General features: G+C 39.8%; 1 protein-coding gene across 2 annotated transcripts in view; it reads left to right on the forward strand.

Moving 5' to 3' along the window:
- Positions 1-16,883, forward strand: part of LOC148885422 (vascular cell adhesion protein 1-like) — a 70,557-nt gene that overhangs the window by 49,118 nt on the left and 4,556 nt on the right. The window contains exons 4-10 of one of the 2 annotated variants that reach the window (XM_089018666.1): positions 7,748-7,873; positions 11,424-11,693; positions 11,783-12,115; positions 13,498-13,737; positions 13,836-14,099; positions 14,241-14,348; positions 16,307-16,567. In XM_089018666.1, the coding sequence (XP_088874792.1) occupies positions 7,819-7,873; positions 11,424-11,693; positions 11,783-12,115; positions 13,498-13,737; positions 13,836-14,099; positions 14,241-14,348; positions 16,307-16,567 (1,531 nt within the window). In that variant the 5' untranslated portion in view covers positions 7,748-7,818. Of the gene's footprint in view, positions 1-7,747; positions 7,874-10,036; positions 10,204-11,423; positions 11,694-11,782; positions 12,116-13,497; positions 13,738-13,835; positions 14,100-14,240; positions 14,349-16,306; positions 16,568-16,883 lie in introns of those variants that run through there. The other variant, XM_089018665.1, reaches the window with a different exon arrangement.

Below are 16,883 nucleotides of genomic sequence, written 5' to 3' on the forward strand. Positions count from 1 at the left end.
ATTTAGTTTACGAACCTTTCGCCTTACGAACATTAAATTCGCAAGAATATAATCTTGGCAAACAAACTAGTTTTTGGCAAACGAACCAAACCACACAGAGCGCCACGGTAGCTGGCGGACTAGTTTTCCACACCCACTTTCTTTGGGTGCACTCAGTGCAGATGTGGTTTGTTATCGAGTAGAGTTCTTTTACTATTATGGAACCGAAAAAGACCCCACCACAGGTTAGTGTTCAGCCGAAGAGGACACAAAACAAAATTACGGTCAAGCAGAAGAAGAAGATCATCGAGAATCACGAACAAGGTGTGCGTTTGTGTGACTTAGTGTACCAGTATGCTAAGTCAACCATTGCTACGTGTGGCTAAGGGTGTTTCTGTGTTGCCTAAGCAACGGTGTCAGGCACAAGAAGAGGTTGAAAAACGTATGTTGATTTGAATTAACGAAAAGCAGCTAACAGGGGACATTGTGAGTGAGGGTATTATCGCCGAGAAAGCACGGCAACTTCACTCGGATATCATCAAGAGGCAACCTGGAAGTTCGTCATCCATTGACAACAACCACCACAAAGGTAAATAAAACGACTTTAATATACAGTACAGTTTATTTCTTTAATTACAATACAATCGCACATTTATTGTACATAAAATAAGGTATATTTTGTGTAGTTTTAAGGGTTATTTTGTATAAAATTGTGTTTTATGGGGACCTGGGAACGGATTATTCTCATTTTTAATGGTTTCTTATGGGAAATAAATGTTTGGCAGACACACCTTTCGCCTTATACACACTTTCTGGCAACCAACTAAGTTCTTAAGCTGAGGTACCACTGTATTAGAGAGAACCTTTGCAATGATCCCACACAGTTCTTGCAGTAGGTCTTCTACGCTCGAGATGTTGAGTGAGTCGACACTTGATATTTCATACATGTTTGAATCCAAAACATTTCGACATGGAAAAGTTGATTCATTATTGCCCCCCTGTAAGCTTTAGCCAGAATCTTACCATTCAAAGCTATGAAGAAAAAGTGTCTCCAGGATCAACAGAAAAAAAAGAAGTGGGTCAATTCTACAGTGGGTGACATTGGGTCAAAGAGTGAAACAATACGTCGCCACATCGGCGCCTGACTCACATTTCCTGCGAAATGCGGCTTAGAAAGTTCACGGCGACTTTTGTCGCGCCACAGTGGAGTCCTCGTTTTCAGTTCTTTCAAGATTGTCAACAAGATCAAGACTACTTCCGATATAACAAAGACCACTTTCATTTATGATCCATGTCACCACATATAGACGTCTCGCGACATTAAAATGGATGTCTTTTGACATACTGTATGTGGCTTCACATGCAGACTTCCAAGTCATCAGCACTATTGATGTTGGCAGAGGTCAGGACTTACCATGTAAGATCAAAACAAACATTTTCTTTTCCATTTTCAGCTAATATAAAAAAGTGCCTCATTTCATTTCAATAAGGAACCTTTTTCAGAACCTTGTTCATTGAGCCGTCCCAGTAGCTTTTGCTAGAGCCGTAACGCGAGCGTGTGGTCACTGTGGTTACCGGCCCTCAGCCAACTGGTACCTGTTTGAATCGGGACCTGGGGGACCCCCCCCCCCCCTCCTCCTTCGACCCCTCTTGAAATCTTCTCGTATTGGCCAGAAACATGAGATGGCATTGACTTAGATGCTCTGGGAGCACGTTCGTGGCTTTGGCTTTTCTCTTTTGACACCATGCTACCATCTAGTGGTGAGCAGCAATATTGTTCGTAACGAATAATAATAATAATAATAATAATAATAATAATAATAATAATAATAATAATAATAATAATAATAATAATAATAATAATACATTTCATTTATAAGCGCCTTTCACAACTCTCAAGGACACTTTACAGTCCACTTTACAGCGGCACTCACGCGCGAACGTTCACTCAACCCAGAAGTAACTCAAATATCAAACGGTCATCGGCACAATCACATTCAAATAAAGTCAAACTACTCACCAGTTAATCTTTAAAAACTGTTTTGAAAATGTATTCAGTTTCAATCATTGTCATGTCACAGCAGCTTATTATATGAAATACATGTTTGTAAAACGGTCTTTTAGGCCAGTGTTTTTTAAACTTTTTTGAACCACGGCGTTTTTTTTACATTGGAATTGTTTTGCGTCACACCACTTACTATCTCGCAGGAACGAGGCAATCTGTGACGTGTTGCCACACGGACGAATATTAAATTACCCTCACAGCCTTTTCAGCACAGACACTTGATTCTGTCCCAATATTTGGGTACATAAACTGGTCTCATAAACTTGTACGATTGGTCCTATGCATGTCAATGACAATTGTATTTTTTTCTTTTCACATAATGCCACGTGTTTGTTTATTTAGAACTCAGCTGGCTTTTTAAAATTTATTATTTACATGTTATTTATAAGCGCCTTTCAAAACTCTCAAGGACACTTTACAGTCACAGGATAAGAATGTTGAACTGTTACGAAAACAAAGTTCTTTTCTGCACCGGAAGTTCACAGAACCAATCGGCAAGCAAAGACTAATGTTAGAATTGAATAGAAATGAAATCACATTTAAAGGAACTCGTTGCAATAACTATATTTGCATTTTATTCTCATTAATATAGCTATGAAAAAATTATATCCCCCAAAAATAGTAACCGAAAAAAACAACTGAAATATGACGTATTTTTTTCAAGATTCCTCCCAGGCTTTCTAGCTGGCAAAACATGTCTGTTGATTCTTCTCAAGATTTTGCTGAACTTTCATCAATCGAACACGCGGTGGAGCCAAAGAGTTTCACATCACGACGTGCAATCCAGGCAAACCAGCAGATGAAAAAAAAAACCTCAAGCTTCAAAAGGGGTGAGCAGATGTCATTGCATTATTTCTCCTTGGAGCAACTGAGAATCAGCCCAACTGGAAAACATTGACCATTTATGACTCCCAGAATGCATGACATCATCTATCGCTCAGCACTTACTCCACCTTAACCCACATTTCTGACACTTAATCAAACACAGACATTGGGGGGTGGGTAATCATCGATGTTGTTGTTCCCAACACACACAAAAAAAAAATCAAGATTTCCATTTTGGACAATGTGGCCCCTAAATATTCACATATGCTGATGATGTCATGACATTACTTACTTCTCTTTACCTGCCAGTGAACTTTCAATGGTTGCTTTCCCCAAGTGCGGCGTTCAAAAATGTTTATTGGAAGCCACTGCTATTCTCCCTTGATGAGGAATTGTTTTAAGTTTTCGAAAATGTACAGTGATACTTTGGCTTATGAACTTAATTGGTTCCCAGACAGTGTGTAAGGTGAAAAGTGTGTATCCCAAAAATTAATTTCCCATTAGGAAACCATTAAAATGAGAATAATCAGTTCCCAGGTCCCCATAAAACATAATTTTCTACTTTCTAATTTTCTAAACCTTAAAACTACACGAAATATACCTTATTTTATGTATAATAAATGTGCTATGGTATTATAGTTAAAGAAATAAACTGTACTATATAATAAAGTCGTTTTATTTACCTTTGTGATGGTCGTGATGGCTTGATGGAATGGAGTGGCCGGTTTCATCAGCATTAAACACTTGATGAGGAACGTAACCTTCTTCTTTCACCATCTTGAGGAATGATCCCTTGTAGGTGTTTTCTCTGCGATAATTTTATCTAGTTCCTCATCAATTGTGTTCTGTTTAGCTGGGTTGATAGCTTTTTGCATCAAGTGTATAGATGGCTTGTGTGGGTTGTTTGTGGAGCCTGATTGATGGAATATTTTAACCTTGCAGTCTACACCCTGCCTTTGAACTATCAAAGTTGAAACTCTCTCACTGCCGTCTGCCTGTCTCTTTAATGTTTAACACCCCCCACCCCCCTCACTGCTGCGTTCTTGACCAATCACGTGGCCTTAACCGAAGACTGGGAGCGGGGAATAGAGGACAAAAACAGTCGGCTGCCATTTTGTTGTTAGAAGAACGGGCTCGTTTGCGAACGACACATCACTCATTGAGGCAGCTCCGTGTACGAAAAAAGTTCGTATGTCAAGGTAAAATTTTCATAAATGTAACGTTCGTAAACCGAAAGGTTCGTAAGCTAAGGGGCTCGTAAACCAAGCTATCACAGTAGTTGTCTGGAGTGCGTGACCACCTATCGAGTGTGGAATTAAACAACCTACTTCTGGAATTTTCCAAATGAGCCATTCTGCAATTCAGCCTCACTTTAATGGCAAGCTCAATATAAATAAATATGGTAGTTGAATTTACATAATAAGGTAAAAACTAGGTTTCACTGCCCCCATGACTGCTGAGTCATCGTTCTAGAAGATAGTGGTCTGATCCCCCTGAGACTCAGCAAGACAAAAGGACCCTGAATAAATAACACACAAAAAAAGTTTCATTTCAATGAGTTTTGGGACTAACTGTGGCTTATTTCCACCTCAAGAGATTTCTCGCATGAGAAAAGGCGGGCGATACAAAGGAGCAGACTGAAAGGGAAAGACAGGAAAAGGAAGATGTGGGGTGTATTAAAACAGATTAAAATTGGGGAACGCAGGGATCTGAGCCAAAAACAATTGAAACTAACTTCACAATAGAGCCACGGGAAGTCTTTGCAAATCAACGGAGTCGCAAGATGGATTTTGTAAGCAGAACACGTTTGGACTACTTCAAATTAAATCCTTCTGAGTCAGGAAGGAGCAACAAGGGAGGAATCAAAGAAGGGGGGGGGGGGTTAAGCTTGTCGACTGGACGTTGTGTCCATTGAGAAAAGCAGGACAATTCATCAGATTCGGCAACAAGAAGTCGAATCAGGAAGTCCGACTCATACTTCCTGCATGCCATTAAACTCAGAGGAAATCTCACATTTCCAGAACAGAGAGGAGACAAATGTTTTCCCAGAAGAGTGGTAATTATTAGAGTTCTTTCCATTTTGACTTCCCGTGGGGTCTAATAGCCGTGGTGACCACCAACGGGGACCTGCCGTCAAGGCGGAAAAGGGGAAGCAGATTCAGATCTTTGTGATGAGAGTAAAAAAAAAAAATATATAATAATAATAATAATAATAATAATAATAATAATAATAATAATAATAAGACAGTTCTAAGTGCCTTTTAAAACGCTTTACAGTCACTGGATTTTTGCAAATAATTACCAAAAATTTCAGTTTTACTTTGCTGCTCTATACTTTAAATTGCTGTACTGTGTGAAGCCAGTAATATCCATGAATTAATTATTTAAAAGACAACCGACACCATTTTTTTGTTTCCTAACTGACATCAGAAAAACGTTTTATCGCATCTAAAATACCCAAAACACGCAGGCTGATATTTTTATTCAATTACAAAACACAAATAAAAATGACTTAAAGTGTCCCAAATCTACTTGAAAAGGACCTCGGAGATGGCAAGTTTCAGAAGGTCCCGCCCCCTTGTTCGTGACGTCACACCAGGACGTCTTGCCTTGCTCGAGAATCAAAACAATGGCTTCAGATTCGGAGAAGATGCTTTCTTGTTACTCATCCAGTTATGTATAGGATTCAAATAGTTCTGTAGAGGAAAGCATAAATGTTTGGAGTCGATTAAAGAAGTCCTTCCGTATCATTTTGTGTCAACTAGTATCAAATAGTAGTCTTGGTGCAACACGCAACGATTCACCATTGCGTTATTCATATGTTTTCCTTCTAATTTCGCTATCAACACAAAGTTTTCAGACCAAACAGAGTACCCAAAATAAATACATTAATAAATAAATAAATACATAAATAAATAAATAAATAAATAAATGGGTGGATGGATCATTTCAATTAAAAACCCACCTATTTAAAATTGCATTTTCTGTGTAGCTCTCTCTCTTGTTTCTATTTATAATTGTATTTTATTTGTTGCATTCTACTTGTGATTGTATCTTATTTATTATAGTACCTATGCTTGAATGTGGCTATAAAGTGTCCTTGAGAGCTTTGAAAGGCGCTAAAAATGTAATGTATTATTATTATTATTATTATTATTATTATTATTATTATTATTATTATTATTATTATGAGAGGTGCATGGAACTCATCTATAAGTAAAGATAAGTAAATATACCATTTTTAATTTAAAATGGAAGTCAACTCAAAAATGTTCTTTGCAGTTTTCAGTTCTATGTGCCCATAAGACTGTAAAATGGCATTCTGTGTGTGGAATCTGATTTCAACATCAAAATCCACCATCTTTTATCGATGTCAGGGAAAATGAATCTTTCCTAAAAGCACACATGCATTCCAGTAAAGCTCCCACCCTGCTTTAATGATGTACAGCAACAATGGAATGACTTTCGTTCTTGCGATATAGCCAACCGGGAAGTGTCAAGCCCACAAGGGTCTGGAAAGAATCACAGGAAATACGCTCAATTAAACAACGTAAAGATGGTTTGAATGCGGACAGCAATCCAAAACTGTTTTAACGACTCCGATTGTTGCTCTTTCTCTAAACATGTCAAAAAAATATGTTAAGCCCCTCTGCAGTGGTCCACTGATTATCACGTGCACCTCACAATGCAGATGTGCAGGTTTCCATTTCCTTTTTGGCCTGCGTGGGTTTTCTCCAGGTACTTCCTCCCACAATCTAAAAACAAGCATGGCAGCCTGTGGATGAATAGATGGATAAAGTTGGATGTACTTGATTAGCATTGTTTTATTTAAATATTTTTATAGGCCTAAGCATACCCTATAACCAATTAAAATGTTCAAAAAAATATGTACAATGATTTTTTTTCTTTGACTCATTCACTGCCAGACAATGTTCAAAAATGTGTCCGCTCCAGTGCCAGGGTTTTTGTCGTTGTCACTCGAATTCCAGGAACTACAGGATATTGAGTTTAGGAACTACATAAACATTCAATGCAGCGTTACAAACCTTAGACTATCTTGTTTCATTAGTAAAAAAATAGTTAATTCCTAAATTATATGGGTCTGGAGTTATATGAGCTTGAAATTAGGGTGGCTATCCAAAATGCAATGCAAGACATACATATTGGTTTATATAGCGCTTTAACAACAGCTGAAGCTGGGACAAAGCGCTAACATGGAAAAAGTGAAATGCTGCATCAAGCTTGTGGAAAGGAAAAAAAATGTTTCCGAAGGCCATGGCCAGCCCTTTATCGGTACCCAAACAAGAAAAAACTAAACCCAAACAAATTCGGGAATGGCACTTTATGTCATATTTTTAATTCCCGAATACATTCGTGAATGACTTAGTGTCAGAGATGTTCGATCGGACACTGTGGACAAAGACTCAAACCCAGAAAGATTGTCTTTTACTGCCGGCAGGAGATGTAGCCAGTCATGACAGATGTCTGAATTCTGCAGCGCTCTGCCGAGCTATTTATTGAGAGTATATGCAAATTAAAGTGATACATTAGTAAAACATAGTTTTATTGATTAGAATACCACACCTCTTGAGTTCTAAGCACGAACAGCTGTAAGCAATAAAACATTGTCTCTTCCATGAACTGGCCAATGAGCTCTTCCTGTGAAGGAGTTTCAAGTCGTAAATTGCTCCGGTGATAAAGGAGTTTCCCAAGTCCTAAATTATGTCCAAGGCCAGATCTCCGAGATGAAGATGACAGTTTAACAAGCTGTGTCTGTTGACCTCAGATTGACCCCAGGTTGTCTGTGCTTCAATTGTGTATTCGAGTCACACATGTTGACTAAGCATATAACAGCATGAAACTTTAAAATTATCACAGAGAAAGCACCTACAAGGGATGATTCCTCAAGATGGTGAAAGAAGAAGGTTACATTCCTCATCAAGTGTTTAATGCTGATGAAACGGGCCACTCCATTCCATCAAGCCATCAAGGACCATCACAAAGGTAAATAAAACGACTTTATCATACTGTACAGTTTATTTCTTTAATTATAATACCATAGCACTTTTATTATGCATAAAATAAGGTATATTTTGCGTATTCTTAAGGCTTAGAAAATTAGAAAATTATGTTTTATGGGGACCCGGGAACGGATTATTCTCATTTTAATGGTTTCCTATGGGGAATTATTTTTCTGTGATACACACTTTTCACCTGACACACTGTCTGGGAACGAATTAAGTTCGTAAGCCAAGGTATCACTGTATTTACAGTACGTTTTTTCAACTGGTTTTCTTCAATTTGGCACTCTCACACATTCTGACGTCAAAGATATGAGGGGGGTGCGTGTATTTATATTTTTAGCTGATATTTGAGCCATCCTGCTTTTGACGAGCCGATGAGTAATGAGAAGTACTGCATACGCCGTGTTATTTATTCGAAGGAAATGGGGAGTCAAGAAAGACACTCGGATGATTTTCTCTCTCTTGCTCAACAAGCACGAAACAAGTGCGCAAACAGAAGGAGCACTGTTGCTACGATCGCATTACACTCTGTCTTGTTTCACTAAGTCGCCAGTGTTCTGGATTTGTTTTTCTTCGAAAAGGGGAGGTCGAGAGTGATATTAGGAAAATGGCAAGAAAAAAAGCATCTGGCCACCAAATGCTGACGTCTGTCTAAAACATACAAGTGGCTTGAATTCAAGGTCGCGCTATCAGACCAAAGTTTACTTATTCGGGGTCTGCACTGTGATTTTTTTTGCTGTCATGTGAGTCTGTTCCATTGTTGTGCTTTCACAAGTTGTTTTCAAAGAAAAAAAATGTGTTCCTTAACAACGCTTTCACAACAAGCTCTCAGTGCCCCGGAATGAGCAGAAACAAAGAATGTGTTACTTTCATGTGGATTGTTTTGATTAATACTGTTAGTCACCTCGTAGATTTTTACGATTTTCAAACCTATTCATCTTGAATTGTATATGTATGTATTGTATTTTGTACAGCCATCCCCATTTCAACGTCAGATAACTCCAGACCCATATAACTTAGGAATTACCTCTTTTTTTTCTGATGGAAGAGAGTCTAAGGACTAACCGACTAACGAGCTAACAAACTGAACAATAAATAAATAAATAAATAAATTTAAAAAAAATCATTAACTAACCAATTTACTAGCTAAGAATAAAAAAAACAAGTTATTAACTCACCCCCCCAAAATGTATCCTGTGACCTTGAGAGTTTTGAAAGGCACTTATAAATGAAATGTATTATTATTATTATCATTATTATTATTATTATTATTGTTCTTATTAATTATTATTATTATTTATTATTATTGAAACTATGACATGGAGCGCCATTCTCGAATTTGTTCAGGTTTTGGTTTTTCTAGCGAAGGGGGGTGATGAAGCACTGGTCAGTTTTTTTTTTTTTCCTTCCACGAGGGGACAGCATTTGCTTTTTGTACAGCCACCCCCATTTCAAACTCAGATACCTCCAGACCCATATAACTTAAGAATTTACTTTTTTTCTGCTGAAAGAAGATAGTCTAAGGTTTCTTACGCTACATTGAATATTTATGCAGTCCTAAAACTTAATATTCTGTGGGTGCTGCAATATGAGTGAAAATGACAAAAACCCTGGCACTGGAGTGAACACATTTTTGCACATATGTCTGTCAGTGAATGAGTTAAAAGTTTGATCGTGAATGTCTTATCAATCCGCCTGTAATTAGTTTTTATATATTTACTGAACTCAACAAAATGGCAATTCTGCCTTTTGTTTTAGTTCCATACGCAGAAACAGCTTGATGCTCGAAGCTCATTAACGTGGACATTTTCATCATGGTAACCTTCTGACTTTTAAAAGGCAGGGTGGGGAAAAGGGCACGCAGATTTGACATTTAACGAGTGTGTGTTTGTGAAAAGTATGATTATTTTCACAACCCATTCTGCACCCTAATGCAGCTGGTGCTTCAACTTTGCTAGTGTAACCCGGCCTGAGTCATTGGGAAAAGGCATCTCTCTCTGTCTGTCTGTCTGTCTGTCTGTCTCTCTCTCTCTCTCTCTCTCTCTCTCTCTCTTATCTCTCTCTCTCTCTCTCTCTCTCTCTCTCTCTCTCTCTCTCTCTCTCTCTCTCTCTCTCTCTGTGACACACATATGTGAACACACCTCCTCCTCTCTCTTACTTGACATTTGTGCAAGGCAAGGCGAGTGGCACACAAGTGGATCTTAGCTGGGAAAGGACTTACACAAGGAGTAACTTTGTATTGGCGTCACCAAATGGGCAAAAGGACGACATTTGTGCGCTTCTTGATGGGGTTTCTACTAAGCGCGACAGGTAGGTACAACCCTTCACGTTTTCGTCCAGCTTGCTCTTGAATAAAGATCCCAAAAAATCCAAATCAATCTGAAATGTATATTATTTCAGTGCACCTACTAAAAATGCATATATCCATAAGTAATCAACACGAGGAACGAAATAATTGCTTTCCAAAATTTAAACAAGGCATGGAAAACCCAGCTAACGGAATTATAAATATTTTTAGGAATGTAATACAGGGGATTTGGCAGCAAAAAAACACAACAAAACAAACAAACAAATAAATACACAAATAAATAAATAAATAAATAAATAAATAAATAAATGTGGATTTGAGGAAGCCATTACAATGTTTCATCCCACTTCACATATTACATATACACGGCACCACAAATTAACTCATTTATTGCCAGACATGTGCAAAAATGTGTCCACTACAGTGCCAGGGTTTTTGTCATTTTCACTCAAATTCCAGGACCCACAGAATATTGAGTTTTAGGACTACATAAACATTCAATGCAGTGTTAGAAACCTTAGACTCTTTTCTTTCATCAGAAAAAAGAGTTAATTCCTAAATGATATGGGTCTGGAGTTATATGAGCTTAAAATGTGGGTGGCTGTCCAAAATACAATGCAACACATACATATTGGTTTATATAGCGCTTTAACAACAGCTGAATCTGTAACAAAGCGTTAACATGGGGAAAAAAAGGGAAATGCTTACCTCTTGTGGAAGAAAAAACATTGCCAAAGATCTGGCCAGTGCTTTATTGGCACCCAAGCAAGAAAAAAACCAAACCCGAACTAATTCGGGCATGGCGCTCTATGTCACATTTTCAATTCCCGAATTAATTCGTGAATGGCAGTGAATGAGTTCATATATAAGTTGTTTTTAAATTTGTAGTAACAAATAATGACTGTTATTGTGGTTTTACATGGGACAATTGTACATTTTTGTTTGGACTTTAGCAAGCATGATGGAATTTCACAAGTATGATTTGCTTTCACGGGCCCAATAAATGATGTGACGGGCCGGATTTGGCCCCCGAGCCTTTACTTTGACACCTGTGCAGTAAACCTATTTGATTATTAATATTTAACCCATCAGGCAGGAATGTATTGCTCAAATGTTGGTCATTGTCATCCATGCTAACAGCTAGCATTGGATAGTCACATGTCAATAACCTTCCAAGCAACCTATATAAATATGGTGACAATAATCATATCATATCACGCAGGTAGCTGCTGTCCCGTCGAGTTGAGCCCCCCCGGTGTGGCGGTACGATACGGTGACCCCGTTTCCATCAACTGCAGCACCTCGGACCCCCTGTACAAAGGAATGGGTTGGGAGGCTCCGCTAGGTGGCAAGGGCCTGAAACCCGTGCGCCATTTGACTTGGAGCGTCGACGCGCTCACCACGTGGCACATCTCGCCCGCATGCTTCCTCAGCCCAGTACCCAAAAGCGGACGTAACCAGTGCTCCAAAAAGCCAAACGTGATCGTTTACAGTGAGTGTTACTCAGCCCGATTCCACACCGGAATGGAACGATAGCATGGCGCTGTGTCATCACTTTTTTTTGTCTTCTTCCTCCTTTAGCATTTCCACAAAATATCTCCATCCAAACCAACAGTTCTGTCATCAAAGAAGACGAATCGATTGAAGTGACGTGCATCATTCGGAGAATCGCGCCCATTCACCGCGTCGTCGTGCGATGGTACAACAGCGATACGGTCATCGCGGAAAGACGCGCTGAAGGGTCGATTAAAGGACAAGCTGATCTGATTTTTGGCTACAACTACAAACATTTCGAGTCATTTTTGGAACCGCACCAGCAGCTCATCAAGCTCAAATGCGAGGCGGTTTTGGATCTCCCGCCCGAGGGGCCTGAGCTCAGTGCTTTTTCACCCGAGTTGGAACTCACGGTTGAATGTAAGTATACTGCATGTATGAGTATGATACAAGATTTTTTGGCATCACATTTTAGTCTTTCTTTTATGAATTTTCCATGATTATGATGAGGCCCCGTTTTCGCTACTTACCATCAGACATCATTTTGAATTGGATTGGATTAGCCTTTATTAGTCTTGTAGTGGAGAAATTTACATTTCGCAGCAGCAAAATAATGAAAGTAAGAGGAACGGAAATGAAGAAGTAGAAAAAAAATACAGGAAATGCTGTAAAAAGCCACTCTCTGGGCGTCATATTGAAGTCAATACAACAACAAAAAACAAAATAACAAATAATGTGACACGGACAGTCATTCAATTTTAAGCACTTCCCGCACCCTCTTTGTCGCATGAAGCAGTTCTATGTAAAAGAGGAGAGGATCAAAGCATCCTTTTCACCAATGGATCAGAGACGTCATGGTGGAATGTGCACGTTTGCTACAAACTACAGTAAAGTGTCGTTATATCGATATTCAAGGGAGTCCGAAAAAATATCGATATAACCGGGACTATCGATATATCCGACCCTGTTTGCATGTAATTTTCTCCGTGCGTGCATAGAAATAGTATCGATATAACCGGGACTATCGATATATCCGATATCGATATAACGAGACTTTACTGTAAATGTTGAACGCAAAGACAAAGCTGTAGCATCCATTGATGAAAAGAGATTGTCTCACATCTCCTGTCCCACGTAAATCCGCTTCAATTCAATGCCACGGCAATCCCACATACAGTGATACCTTGGCTTACGAACTTAATTGGTTCCCAGACAGAGTGAGTAAGGCGAAAAGTGTGTATCCCAAAAATTAATTTCCCATAGTAAACCATTAAAATGAGAATAGTCCCTTCCCAGGTCCCCATAAAACATCATTTTGTACTTTCTAATTTTCTAAGCCTTAAAACTACACAAAATATACCTTACTTTATGTATAATAAAAGTGCTATGGTATTGTAATTAAAGAAATTTATTTACCTTTGAGGACAAAAACAGTCGGCTGCCATTTTCTTGTTAGGAGAACGGACTCGTTCGCCACCGACACATCACTCATTGTGGCGTGTCTATCCCGAAAAATAGTTTGCATGCCAAGGTAAAATTTTCATAAATGTAACATTTGTATACCGAAAAGTTCGTAAGCCAAGGGGTTTGTAAACCGAGGTATTACTGTCCTCCTTTCTTCTCATCGGGGGCTCCTCAAGCCATGCATCCATTCAACCGCAGACTGTCCAACAGCACAGACCTTTCCCCTGAACAAAAGGGGGCTGTGAAAATGCTGCCTAATTCAGGCGCAAAAAAGCACAATCGCCCCAGAGCTGACAGTCAAATGGCCCTGACATCCCATTTTTTAATTCCTTTTTCAGATAACATCGAAGACATCGAGCTCACGTGTCCAAGTAACTACACTGCAGTGGAGTACGCTCCTCACAACCTCTCTTGCTCTGTGGAAGGCGGCTCTTCCGAATCTTTGATCACCTGGTACAAAGACGGGGAGGAGGTGGAATTAGCGGAAATATTGACGAGATACGACGCCGGGCAGTATGTGGTCGTTGCAACCTTGTCTTCAAGTGTGGTCAATGCCACCGTGGAGATCAATGTTGTATGTGAGTCTATCGATTGTATTTTCTTCACTTGTCATTTACGGATACGTCTGACAGGACTTTGAAACGTCGTTTGACAAACTACAAATTGCTGTGACCAGATCCCCCCTCACAGATAGAAGAGCTGGAGGACATGGAAGTGGAGCTGGGCTCCGAAATATACCTCCAGTGCTCCACCAGAGCCAACCCGCGTCCTGACTACTACTGGAACGCACCCACTTTTATGAACGTCATCCAGGTCAATGAAGATGGAGTTTCCCGTCTGCTGATACCGAATGTGGCTTCACACCACACGGGGATCTACACTTGCTATGCTAGCAACGAAAGAGGGACTGTCACGAAACAAGTCACAGTGAGTGTTAAAGGTGAGTCAATGTTCTTCGAGCAAGACTTGAACCCAAATCTTCTCAATGCGTGGCAGATACGCTTACGGAAACCTTTGAATGAAAGGTGAAGAAACATTTGTGACAATGAAAGATTCCTATGTGTCTTTTTGTGTGAAACAGAGTGCGAATCCGACTGGCATAGGTGTAAAAATGGCGCTTGCATCTTGTCCCATTGGATGTGTGACGGAAAAGACGACTGCGGTGATGGGAGCGACGAAATCCTGTGTGGTAAAAAATATATATATATATTACTTTGTCACAATGGGAGTCCGTGGGTTTCATCGCTAGGCCTTCAGTAATGCTATGTCTGAATCAATCTAAACAGAAAAAAATGTGGTGCGATTTACTACAAGTCCACGAGGGGGTACTATTAGCCAGGAAATAACTGACCGACCTTTCTTAATCATCATAATAATACATTTAATTTACAAGTGTCGTTCAAAACTCTTATATGCACTTCTTAATGATGATAATAATAATATTATTACATTTAATTTATAAGCGCCTTTCAAAACTCTCAAGGACACTACTGTATGTCATTTTTCCTTGAAAAGTCCTTCTTGAAAATGGCTTTAACAGTAAATCTCCAACCAAATCCATTTCTTCTCCTCCTTCAGCCATTTCGGGTTGACAAAACTGCTATTAAATCAACGCAACAATATATTTGCTTATGTAACTCACTACTGATACAGTGTGCTAGCTATGGCCGCCAGGATGCTCTTGTTACTAGCGGCTTGTGATCAGAGCATTTTTTGCAAACTGTGATTAGACTTAGAGCAACAGTTTGATTGACACATTTGCAACAGGGCCCCCAGAACTGATTGTGAAGGCGGACAGGTAACACATGATGGCTGAAATGAAATGTGATTGGTTAAATGCTTAAATACGAAAACACACCCCTGGAAGCAGCATAACAGGGGAAAAGTAATGAAAGGAAGTTGAAAGACAACTTTGAATTGAACATGGACAAAATATAATTCACATCAGTCCGTGATTCAGATATTTTTAAGCCAGCAGAGAAGGCTTTGCTGGCCTTGACGGTCCGCCACTGCTTTGTCAGTGTCCACATTATGACCATAGCACAGGTGTAATGACGACTACTGAAGTGAAGCCCAAATCAAAGATTGACATCCCTTCCGCTGTCGAACTATTGTAATGTTGATACTATTGATAGCCTAAAAGGAAATATAAGTATTTTGGGGTAAACTCAGGACATGTTATCCGAGTCTCAACACAACGTTTTGAGTTCCATCGTAATGTTCCGTTAGTAACGGCGACGCCATTGCGCATGCGCAGTGGAACAACTGCTTTCGGGCACGCGGAATAAGGAGAGGGAGGGTAAACTAGAGGCAGGACTGCTGTTTCCTTTCCGGCGAAAGGAAGACTGATTACACCCAGCATGTAGTTTTAGTGTCTCGCTCGGTCGCAAAACTGCCTCCGGGAGAAGCTAATACATACACGCATACGGGAGAGAGACGCCGCCCGTTCTGGAGCCACCCTGGCTAGCTAACGGAAGCCGGGAGATAGCCGTTTCCAGTACGGGGGGAGAAAACAGCGAACTCCAATGGATTATTTAAATTGGCTTCGTTTTATTTCGGTCTATCTGACTTTGGGGATGTCGCTGTCTATAAACGGAACAAAGCCCAGTGAGTAAAAACATATTTTTATGTGAATGATAAAAATAAGACCGTTTTCTTAAAATAATCTTGCGGTTGTTTGCCTGGTTAGTGTGCGGAGGAGTCAGGCATTGGAAGACCAAATATAAATGTCAAACGCGTCTTTGAGCAGGAAAGCAAACAGGCACAGAAATCTCTTCGTTTGAAAACAACACCATCACCTAATACCCCTTCTAAGTCTTGCGTTTGTTTGTGAATTAAGGAATGTGAATTGAGATGGTGGATGTTGGATTCATAACCAGCACAATGACCACAGGAGCAGGCTTTCCTTTGGGAGGGTCTTTCCTTCCTGACTGCCTTCCTTTCCTGCTGGACCTTTCTTGATAAACAACTTTGGTTTTACAGGCTTGTCAAATGTCAGCAGCACAACAGTCGCATGTGTGTAGGAAACGGTGCCCGTGTTACCATACACTCCATTATCGACCTAAATTCCAGCACCTGTGCACATTCCATCATCTGCCTTGTGACGTCGTTCCGTTTTTGATACTTTATTTCCACTTTACTCTACAGGTAAACACCACAAATGCCCCATTCGGATACAACCTGAGGCTCTGGTGCTCCAATACAGGGGTGACAGCCAGAATGCCACGTGTATGTTCACAAGCACAAGAAATGCCCGAGCCATCGCCTGGCATGATGGGACCATCTTCCACCAGAATGAAACAACATGGAGTCCTGACACCCTCGCGGATTGGGATCCTTCTCCTCTCTGCACTGTCATCTTCCAGAGGCAAATAGTTTGCCAGAAGTCTCTTAACTTCACCCTCTACAGTGTGTATATATTTTTATTCTTTAAGTATAATAATAATAATAATAATAATACATTTAATTTCTAAGCGCCTTTCAAAACTCTCAAGGTCACTTTACAGTCACAGGACAAGTTTTTCTGTAGGTGAGCAGCGGCAGCCACATGCGCCAGCGTTCACTCTACCCAGAAGTAACTCAAATAGTAAGAAAGCTTGCTAGCTAATTGATAATACAGTGATACCTTGGCTTACGAACGCTTTAGCTAACAAACTTTTCTACTGAGCGTATTTTACAATGATTCCACCGCATATAGCTATATTTTACGTTTTAAGACTCATAC

Source organism: Hippocampus bargibanti, linkage group LG17 (assembly GCF_051943395.1).
Source record: "Hippocampus bargibanti isolate YZ-2025 linkage group LG17, ASM5194339v1, whole genome shotgun sequence".
NCBI lineage: Eukaryota > Metazoa > Chordata > Actinopteri > Syngnathiformes > Syngnathidae > Hippocampus > Hippocampus bargibanti.